This window comes from Ictalurus punctatus, chromosome 7 (genome assembly GCF_001660625.3).
Source record: "Ictalurus punctatus breed USDA103 chromosome 7, Coco_2.0, whole genome shotgun sequence".
NCBI lineage: Eukaryota > Metazoa > Chordata > Actinopteri > Siluriformes > Ictaluridae > Ictalurus > Ictalurus punctatus.
In genome coordinates, this window is record NC_030422.2 from 17,974,424 (window position 1) to 17,985,099 (window position 10,676).

Consider the following 10,676-nt stretch of genomic DNA (forward strand, 5'->3'; position numbering starts at 1 on the left):
GATTAATGATATTTATAGAGATACACATGTACTGTATATACAATCCTACAAACATATCTGACCGTGTTTTAAGTAAATGTATTACATAACAGGTAAAATTAAAAACACGTTTGAACACGGGAGATTTAAAAAAAATAATAATAATAATTTTTTTTTATTCATGCATTGTAGTGTTAAATATCAAAAATCTAAAAGGTGTGCATTATAGATGACACCTAGATGAACACTTTACAGCTGGTTTTGTGACGGTGATTCTCTTCAAATTCTATTGAGCTTTAAATTATGGGTTTGTTTTTTTTTGTACGAGTCCATTCATTAGTGAAATACATAGCAATAATTATACATGATTTCTTCATTTATTTTATTAAATATCAAAACATCAAACAAGGTTTGCTTTATAGATGACACCTAGATGAACACTTTACTGTTGGTTCTGTGACTGTCATTCCCTTCAAATTCTATTGAGCTTTAAATAATGGTATATTTTGTGTATGAGCCCATTCAGTAATGAAATACATGATTTACATATGATTTAATAGTTTATTTTATTTTTAAATATAAAAAAAAATCTAAAAGGTGTGTGTTCTAGCTGACACCTAGATGAACACTCTACAGTTGGTTTTATGACTGTAAGTCATTCCCTTCAAATGCTATTGCTATTTGGTATCAAATTCATGTACAAATCCAGGCTAAAGGACTTTCAAGGCTTCTACATTAACACCATTTGTTAATTAATTAATTAACAATTGTTAATTAACAACTGGTGTTAAATTTATATTAATTATATCTGGTTATAGCAAAGGTAAGTTCTTTTTTTAAACAATCAAATTCCCCATCTCCTTTACATCTGCACAATGGCAGGAACTCCAACCATTCATAAATATAAGCATGATGTTATTGTAACTAGAGACTGTACTGATGAAATAACATATGTTGGACATAGCACTAAACATTTTCGAGGATTTCTAAGCACATTTTGTTCTTTTTAGTTTAATGTGTTAAATTTTAGATGTAATGTTTTCATATATTTTTCTGCTCGAAATCAATGCTCCTTGTGTATGACAATAGAGAGTGAACTTTATATAGGTGTAGAATTATTTCGTTTTAAAGTAACGCATCAGTCATGCACAATATGTTTTTGAGCTTCTGCATTTAGGGATAACCAAATATTCAAAATAATACGATTCAGAACTGCACCACTCAAAGTCATTTCCAGCAGAGACTGATGAGGAGACCAACATCTCACCAAAATGGATGGGAAACTTTAGGGGGAGGAGCCACAGTGCCAAAAAAGCCTGGAGTTTGGTGAGTTAGCTCGAGTTATAGATGGAAAGACATGTTTTCACTTTGTTTGATACGTGCAATGAGGTATTAGCTAATACCTGTCATAATCTAATTAATATGTCTTGGTTTTAGTTTTTGTGTATATCATTTGTTGTTTTGTATTGTACTGTGATGGGGAGGTGATTGAGTGTCATAGCTTCTCATACCACTGCTATGCTGATGACACCCAACTCTATTTGTCCTTCCAGCCTGATGATCCATCAGTCTCTGCACGTATCTCTGCTTGCCTGTAGGACATCTCGGTCTGGATGATGGAACACCACCTTAAGCTCAACCTGGCAAAATCTGAGCTTCTCGTCATCCCAGCCTATCCCTCAATCAACCACAACCTCACTGTACAGCTCGGCTCAACCACACTCAAGCCAACCAGGACAGCCAGGAACCTTGGGGTGATTATCGACAGCTTGACCTTTACAAACTACATCTCAACTACTGCACGGTCCTGTAGGTTCATCCTGTACAACATCAAGAAAATCAGACCCTACCTCACTGAACAGGCTACACAACTACTAGTCCAGGCTCTTGTTATCTCAAAACTGGACTACTGCAACTCACTACTCTCGGGCCTCCTAGCCAGCTGCATCAAACCCCTTCAAATGATTCAGAATGCAGCAGCACGCCTCGTCTTCAACCAGCCCAAGAGAACCCATGTCACACCCCTCTTCATCTCCCTCCACTGGCTTCCTGTAGCCACCCGCATCAAATTCAAGGCCTTGATGCTCACCTACATGACCTTGTCTGGAACAGCACCCCCCTACCTCAACACTCTCCTGAAGGCATATGTTCCCTCACGCAATCTGCAATCAATCAACGACCGACGCTTATTAGCACCTACTCAGCGTGGCTCAAGGTCCCTTTGAAGAATCTTCAAACTAAATGTTCCTCAGTGGTGGAATGAACTTCGAACCTCAATCCGGACCACAGAATCTCTCACCATCTTGACCCACCTCTTCCGTGAACACCTAACCAACCCCTAATAAATAATAATAATAATAATAATAAAAAACCTTACTCTGGCATTTACACCTCTACTCTGTGCACTTTGTTTCTTCTGGAACTCAATTAATGGATCTTGTATGGTAGCACTACTTGTATTGATATACTTGCTTGATATATCGCTTTGCTTGTATTTTCTCATTTGTAAGTCGCTTTGGATAAAAGCGTCTGCTAAATGAATAAATGTAAATGTAAATGTGATGTACTTGAGAAGATGGGTCTGAAGAGAAAAGTGACACCAAGTCAGATCACAAAATGGGAGAAAGCAGAAGCAGCACTGTGCTGGATTTTCTGGAGAGCAAGGCAGAAAATGATGAGGAAGGATTTCATGCCACGCACAAACTAATGACCTCTACCAGCAACAGGGTCCTTGACCTCTTTGAAGAATTAATAAAAAGGGTTAAACATGATCCTGGGGTATCCGTTTTGTTCTTAAAATATTTTGTGAGACTTGATATTCCTTAATAGATGTTTTTATTCCAAACACACTTGTCAGATGTGTACCGTCCCGGACAGTGAAGAATGTTAATAAGAAGTTATATTTATTATCAAAATGGTTAAACTTCTCTCCCAAAAAGGATGCCCAGATGTACGTGTTGTGGAAAAATCCCTCCAACCAAAGTAAAAAAAAAATTTTGTTAAAAAAGGCAGGGTATTAGCTTTTTCTTTCTAAAAACAAACCAACCTCCGTTGTCATAATGAATTATTCATGTCTATACGATAACTTACATTTCTACCAGCTTAAAGACTTTCTGGCTTTCGTCCCAGCTCAATACACCAAAAATAAATGCTTTTTTCCAGGCCTCAGAGTCGGAAACAGTGGTTTCAGCCGTACGTAAAAATATCTAAATGCTAATTTATTGTTCTGGTTAGAGAGATACAGAAAAACAAGACTCTGTAGTGAAATTCATATCTAATTTACATATGATTTAATAGTTTATTTTATTAAATATCAAAAATCTAAAAGATGTGCGGCATACTGGACAGCTACATGAACACTTTGCAGATGGTTCTGTGACTGTACATCACTCCCTTCAAATGCTATTGAGCTTTAAATAATGGTATATTTTGTGTATGAGCCCGTTCTGTAGTGAAATTCATGGCAATTTTTATATATGATTTAATAGTTTATTTTGTTTTGTTAACTATCAAAAATCTAAAAGGTGTGCGTCATACCTGACACCTAGTTGAACATTTTACAGTTGGTTATATGACTGCACGTTGTTCCCTCCAAATGCTATTGAAGTTAGAGGCGTGTAAAACAACGTGGTGTGTAACTTTATAGACGGTCCCTTAATTTCCGCATATCTGTGAATATTGAACGTCCAACATCAAGCCAACTTTATGGCAGTTAATTTAAACCCTGATGTTCCGTTAGTAACTGAGCAGGGAAACCGAGAATAAAGACCGCTTCCTGTTGGAAAACAGCGGGATTTAAACAACTTTATTACACTGTTTTTGATTACTCGGTTCATATGAACGCTCCTTACTGGTTTATTTACTGAGTTGCTTAATTCCGCCATTAATATCGTTCATAGAGTTGATTAATTCAGGGCAAGTGTTTGCTCACTTCTTGAGGGCATCATATAAATAACGTTAGTGGGGAGGTTGTTATCTACTTGGAGACGAGCAGCTACAGCACTTACACCTGGAGGGAAAAACTGGCAGAACTTTAAAGACAACGTTTTCTGCCTGGGATATCTCGACATCTTTTAGTTCCGTTCTCCGCTAGTTATCTAGCTGTATTACTGCATTACACCTTTATTTAAATTAGCTGCAAGATGCGAGAGGCCTGCATGAGGACTGTGACTCATCGTCAAGCTAGTCAACTTCTCCATAACAAATTTGTTGTTGTGCTTGGTGATTCAAGTGAGTATTAGCTTTGAGCACACACACACTGTGATGATCCCATAGCATGTAGCTGCTGGTAAATATTTGTTTTTCCTTCTAGTTCAGCGGTCTGTGTACAAAGACTTGGTGTTGCTTTTGCAAAGAGACTCTTATCTGTCGTTATCCCAGCTCAAACGCAAGGTATGTGTTGTTTGTTTGTTTGTTTGCTTGAATTATTAACCACACTTTGTGTTTGAATAAAGCCATCTTTACTTTGATGCATGTAGGTTAACCCTTTCATTAGTTTCTTATAGGGACCTAAAACTAGGCATTTTACCTTTTGCTATGAATTGCAACTGCCAAAGCTAGGTTTTCAAACTTACTATATGGCCAAAGTGTGTGGACACCTGATCATCACTCGATACCAGATTTAGTCCCCTTTTGGCGTGATAAAAACCATACAGTCTTCGGCAAACACTTTCCACTGGATTTTGGAGCATGGCTGTGGGGATTTGTGCTCATTCAGCAACTAGAGCATTAGTGAGGTACAGCCTGTGTCACAATTTATCCCAAAGATGTTCAGGGCTTTGTACAGGCCACTCCAATTTTGGCAAACCATGTTGTTATGGACTTCGGTTTGTGAACAGGAGCATTGTCATGCTGGCACATATTTGGGCTCCTTAGTTCCAGTGAAGGGGAATCTTAAAGCTACAGCATACAAAGAAATCCTATACAATTGTGTGCTTTTGGGGAAGACCCACATATGGGTGTGATGGTCAGGTGTCTATACTTTTTGCCATATAGTGTAGATTTAATAAAGGTGAATGAATTGATGACCCATTGGATGAGCAGTATTATTTATGGCACAATGGGGTGTGATTAATTATTGCCAATGTGTGGATGTGTAAATGTCTTTATAGGAATGAGCATTTTAGTCACCTAGAGAATGCCAGCTTTACCAGACAAGATTTCTACACAGAACTCTTGGATGATGGCCACAACATTGTGGCCCAACCACCCCTTCTTTTGTTTCTTTCATGTTTGACCAAACTGTCAAATGCAGCCTTTAACATTATACAGGTGAAAACTAGGATTCTGGCACATTTATTTCTTTAATTGGAGAACTCTTCATGTGTGTTTAACTGTACAGTGTACATGAATAAAAGCCAAATGATTAAGTGTCAGTAATGATAATATGCTGGGGCTTTAATAATTCTCACCTCTGTCATCAAGGGAGAGCTGTCCTTTGAACAAGACTGTTTAATAGAGGGTGGGAGACTAGGTCATATGAACAATGGCACAGAGTACAGAGAAGTTCGTCAGTATCGCACGGACCACCACCTGGTCCGGTTCTACTTCATCACACGGATCTTCTCTCGCTACATGGAGAGCATCCTTTCTGACTTCAAACATGAGCTGAAGCCAGATGTGGTCATAGCGAGCTCCTGTGTTTGGGATATATCAAGGTAACTGTGTAAAGGGTGGTGTCTATCATCTAAACTTGCACATAATACTGACCTAAAGCTCAGAAAGGAAGAAAAAGATTTTCTCAATAGATTATAGCTACTCCACATGTCCGGGAGGTATAATGGTCTCTGCATTGTGTGCTTTTCTCTCTTTTGCTCATCAGATACAACCGTAAGTGGGTCCCAGAGTACAAGGAGAACCTAAATAAATTTTTTGTGCAGCTGAAGGCTGTTCTGCCAGAGGATAGCCTTGTGGTCTGGAACATGACCATGCCGCTGGGCAAGAAGATCATAGGAGGCTTTCTGGTACCAGAGGTGGGTCAGTTCTTAATTTGGGCTAGAGTACTCTAAACTGTAATTTCTCTAGATATTGGCAGCATAAATCAAGAGAAGTGTTGTGTTAAACCTAATTAGTCCACAGAACCTTTGTCTATGTGGCTGATTCATTCAGATCAGTAACTGTTTTAAGATCCTCCCATATTTCAGATTCAGGACATGGCCCAGACTCTTCGTTATGATGTGATTGAGGCAAACTTCTATGGTGCAATGCTGGCAGATGCATATGGGCTAGATGTTCTAGACCTTCACTTTCACTTCCGGTTTAGCCTCCAGCATCGCATGAATGATGGGGTTCACTGGAATGCTGTAGCTCACCGTTATATCACATGCTTGCTGCTGGCTCATTCTGCTCAGGCCTGGGGTGTAGAGCTGCCCAACCCTCTAGCCCCAGGTAAGTTAAACAAGACCCTAGGACACTCTTGTGACTCATTTCATGTTCCTATTGAAACCAGAATTATTTACCTATTAACATGTTTGTTGTACAACCTCAATTCCAAAAAAAGTTTGGACAGTATGGAAAAAAACAAACAAACCCAAGAGTCATTATATTGAAAACACATTATTTGACTTTTTACTTTGTGAATTAAATTAATTTTTTTGAAAAAAGAAATAGGACTCAGGATTATTTTCAAGACTTCAGGCAGGCCATGCTAGCACCTGCACTCTCTGTTTATGCAGCCATACACTTGTAATCCAGGCAGAATGTGGTTTGGCGTTGTCCTGCTCTGGATGGCAGCATATGTTGCTCCAAAATGTGTACATATCTTTCTGCATTAATGGTACCCTCACACATGTCATGTGCAAGTTACCCATGCCATGGGCACTGACACACCTCCATACCATGACAAAATCTGGCTTTTGGACCTGACTCTGATAACAGCTTGGATGCTCCTTTTCCTCTTTGGCCCGGAGAACACGATGGCTGTTTTGTCCAAACTTGAAATGTTGACTCGTCGGACCACAAAACACGATACCACTGTGCTACTGTCCATCTCAGATGAGACCAAGCCCAGAGAAGTCGGCGGTGCTTCTGGACAGTGTTGATGTATGGCTTCTGCTTTGCATAGTAAAGCCTTAACTTGCATCTGTGGATGCAGTGGCGAATGGTGTTGACTGAAAGGTTTATCAGAGTATTCCTGAGCCCATGTTAGGATATCCATTACAGACTCATGACTGTTTTTAAGACCGTGACGTCTGAGGGATCGGAGATCACGTGCATTCAGAAGTGGTTATCGGCATTCCGATACTGTTGCAGCTAATCCACCTGAAGGTTTGATGTGTTGTGAGTTCTGAGATGTTTTTCTACTCACCACAGGTGTAAAGAGTGCTTATTTGAGCTACTATAGACCTCCTGTCAGCTCAAACCAGGCAGGTCGTTCCCCTCTGATCTCTTTCATCAAGAAAAGTGTTTCAGCTTGCAGACCCTCTGCTCACAGCAATTTATACTTGCTATAAGACAAGTTGCAGCTTGTCCCTGTCGGTGAACCTAGAATATCAATTTACATTTTGTCATACTAATGAAGGACTTCAGACACAACTATTTGGGAATTCTCCACTGGTCTTTCTTGCCACAATATTGTAAGAGAAAATTAGTCCAAAGTGTTGTGAATTATAAGTTTATTGTGATGTATTTTTCATTGGCAGCTTTTTATCAGTAATCTTCATTTTGTAGACCAGAGTAAGACGTGGTTGCTGGATTACAAGCAGACTCCAAATCAAAGTGACTACAGTCCAGCAAGGTCCATGGCAGATTCTGGTCATTATGGAGGTAAAATTCTGAATGTCTCTTTTAATATAATTTGTCTTCCTAACTTTACAGTTCTAATGAGGTTTATCTGAAAAGCTAGTAGATGCTTTTGTTAGAACCTGAACATTGTCGCTAAAACCTGGCCAGACTAAAGACCTGCAGTGGAGTCCCTGGAAACAGAATGGTTGTGTAGTTTCAAAATAACACAAAATTTACAAAGAATCTTCCAAACAGGAAAACATTTGTGTACATTTATAGCACTGCTGGTTTTTATACTTTTTGTTAAATGTCCTCTCCAAAAACAGCCAGTCTGGTGTAATTTACTAGGCTATGAAGTGCCTGTGTAGAAACAGAAGCTCACAAGCAGTCTTGATTGATGTATTAACTGGTTCTTCAGCATTTATTTGGAATTTTTGCAGCAGGCCCAAATGATGACATGAGGTGTTAGTTTTTACATTGGAGCTAATGGCTTAATCTATACAGGCAACTGTCAATACCCTGCTACTACTGAGGGTAATATGATAAAAGAAACTTAAACAAATTTAACTAAAATCAGTGACGGACTCTGTATGTCATGTAACATCAAACCATAATTTGAATGGAACCTGAGTATTTAGAGAAGATATAGTTTTATTAACGTATCTTTTCACTGCCAGCTTGTGAACAACAGTTGCAGTATGATGGCTTTGGACCCCGTTATTATGAGGATGCACTACCTACACGCTCTCGGTTCAGCACTGGTTACTTAAACTTTGAGAACAAAACTACCCATAATGGTAAGAGAGATTTATAGCCATTACCATCACTCTCGTTTGTGTTCTAGCTCATCTTTATTTAAGAATTTCTGATTATAGAATTGTTACATTATGCTCTGTGTTAGTCAGCATGAGTTTTCTCATTTTTGGTTTAAGGTGGGAGCTATGACAACCGCCATGGCCATGGTGGTAATGGCAGAACCATGCTGCCGCCTGCTGCCCCCTCCTGCCCAGGGAACAACTTTGTGATGAAGCAAAAACGCACAAAGCGGCAGTCTAACCCATACTCTCGGCATAATTCAATCCGGTCATACAGATACTGAAAACAAGCAATAATGTGATTTGTTTGATGGCTGAAATGTAGTGATGTTCTTTAAAACCCTCATCAGAAGGAACTAAATGTAGAAACACTTTGGAAGAAACTTTATTCGTTTGTGTAAAGTAAGCTATAAATCCGTAAACTACTTTTTTTTTTTTTTTTTTTCTTCCTTTTTCTTCACTTTTTATAATGTGCCATTGTGTATTTAAAAAACAAACAAACATGCAAACAAAAAAATTGTTTACTTTAACACCTTAAGGTTTTTGTACATCATTATTGGTGTTCTTAATCATCCCAGGCTTTTATTGGCGGTATTTTATTTGGACACCATTGTACTATCTACAATTTGCAATTTGTGTATTTTTATATGCCATATAAACCTCAACCCTGCTTTGCATGGATACACTGTTGGCTGTTTTGGAGTCTATCAAAATATTGTATGAGGCTATATTGGCTTTTTGTAAAGGGCTTTTGTTGTTTGTTTAAAACTTGGCACTTATGCAAGTTACAAATAAAATGTTACATGTAAAATAATGCTAACGCATCTGCATTCAGTGGTTTATCTTTAAACTATTCATTCTGCCAATTGGTCTGGTTCACAAATACCAAGATGCAAACATTGTGATTGCATTGTGCATACAATAATCACGGTCAAAATCATTGGAATAACGACAAGCAGTAGTAATCTAATGTGTGGAGAAATATAATTACATAAAGCAAAATGACAGTATCACACAAAATACAGAGTAACATTCAAGATGTCAGTGTTGGGCTGTATAAGGGGTTATTTGATAACAGAAGTAAGTGACCCCTCTTAATTCTCCAACTTCATGTACTGATACATCAGCTGAGTTTTGACTCTCATTCTCCAGCCAAAGCAGCCTGGCATCTGGATCTTCGTCTGAAAACTGCAGCAAGCTCCCTGACCATCTCAACACAGTCAGACACTGCTGTACAATTTGCCCAGCTTTTGCTCGTCCTTCCTTGGATCTCACCAGTGCATCTGTTGTACCTTTGTCTATTATCAAGGACAGGCTTCTGGGCTCAAAGTGACCTTCCAGCTCTGTGCAGTCCATTTCTCTGAAGAAAAGGGTAGAGGCTGGATTGCAGGGTTGCACTGGTGTACTTTCAGCATGTTCCTGCATTAATCTCACCGCCACCGGAGAGATATCGGCACATGTGACCTTCACTGCACATTGGGAGTGTGTGAAGATACCAGGCCCCAATGCTGAGGTGCCACAGCCAATGTCCAGAACATGTAATGGTGCAGGAGTATCAGACATGGACTGCATTAGAGGCAAGATGTAGTCTTTGACTGAATGAAAGCCAAAGAACCACTCAAAATTCTTGAAATTTCCTTTCCTGCTGTTTTCTGTGTAAAACCTGTCCCATGTTGCTTTTTTGTCCATGTTGTTAATTAGGTCACCTGTGAATGCAAGCATACATTTAGTGAATGGGTACGATATTGAAACTGCAAATTTACTGATTCCTGGCAGTAACATATTTTTAACCTTACCATACAGTTGAGTGCAAATGCTTTCACAACCTTAAGACAAACTATTCCTTCATTATCCCAAATTGTGTATATTAAGGAACTAAAAAATATATATTTTTTTAAGTGTTCAAAAGTAGCTCCCTTTCTGAATGTGATAAATATTTAAACTTTTATGCTCAAATGTAGCTGTTGTCACCATGTCCAACCTTTTGCATGCCTCAAGTACCTTTTAGGTCAGGGATGTTCAACTGTATCAGCAAAGGACCAGTATGGCTGCAGGTTTTCATTCCAACCAAGCAGGCACCATATCTGAGAGTCTACTGGAGGCTTTTTGGTTAGAATGAAAACCTACACACACACTGGCTGCACACTTTTCTTTAAATAA

General features: G+C 38.8%; 3 protein-coding genes across 4 annotated transcripts in view; 2 read left to right on the top strand and 1 right to left on the bottom strand.

The window, feature by feature from the left end:
• The first annotated feature begins 97 nt into the window (after positions 1–97).
• LOC128632973 (uncharacterized) lies at positions 98–2,899 on the top strand. Its single transcript, XM_053681364.1, has 2 exons — positions 98–1,305; positions 1,533–2,899. Exon 2 carries the CDS (start codon positions 1,593–1,595, stop codon positions 2,202–2,204), a length of 612 nt encoding a protein of 203 aa, XP_053537339.1. The 5' UTR covers positions 98–1,305; positions 1,533–1,592; the 3' UTR covers positions 2,205–2,899.
• Positions 2,900–4,040: 1,141 nt separating this feature from the next.
• On the top strand, positions 4,041–9,323 carry fam113 (family with sequence similarity 113). Its single transcript, XM_017472755.3, has 8 exons — positions 4,041–4,209; positions 4,292–4,371; positions 5,404–5,636; positions 5,801–5,951; positions 6,123–6,366; positions 7,648–7,743; positions 8,379–8,498; positions 8,634–9,323. Exons 1-8 carry the CDS (start codon positions 4,122–4,124, stop codon positions 8,798–8,800), a joined length of 1,179 nt encoding a protein of 392 aa, XP_017328244.1. The 5' UTR covers positions 4,041–4,121; the 3' UTR covers positions 8,801–9,323.
• Positions 9,324–9,483: 160 nt separating this feature from the next.
• Positions 9,484–10,676, bottom strand: part of cskmt (citrate synthase lysine methyltransferase) — a 1,930-nt gene continuing 737 nt past the window's right edge. For both annotated transcript variants that reach the window (XM_017472757.3, XM_017472759.3), the window contains exon 2: positions 9,484–10,222. In XM_017472757.3, coding sequence (XP_017328246.1) covers positions 9,558–10,222 — 665 coding nt within the window. In that variant the 3' untranslated portion in view covers positions 9,484–9,557. The remainder of the gene's footprint in view (positions 10,223–10,676) is intronic.

Excerpts from the sequence above, each read along its gene's own strand:
- LOC128632973 (XM_053681364.1), top strand. The coding sequence starts at position 1,593 with ATGATGGAACACCACCTTAAGCTCAACCTGGCAAAATCTGAGCTTCTC.
- fam113 (XM_017472755.3), top strand. The coding sequence starts at position 4,122 with ATGCGAGAGGCCTGCATGAGGACTGTGACTCATCGTCAAGCTAGTCAA. Across the intron at positions 4,210-4,291 it reads TGTTGTGCTTGGTGATTCAA|TTCAGCGGTCTGTGTACAAA; the intron begins GTGAGTATTAGC and ends TTTTCCTTCTAG. Across the intron at positions 5,952-6,122 it reads GAGGCTTTCTGGTACCAGAG|ATTCAGGACATGGCCCAGAC; the intron begins GTGGGTCAGTTC and ends CCCATATTTCAG.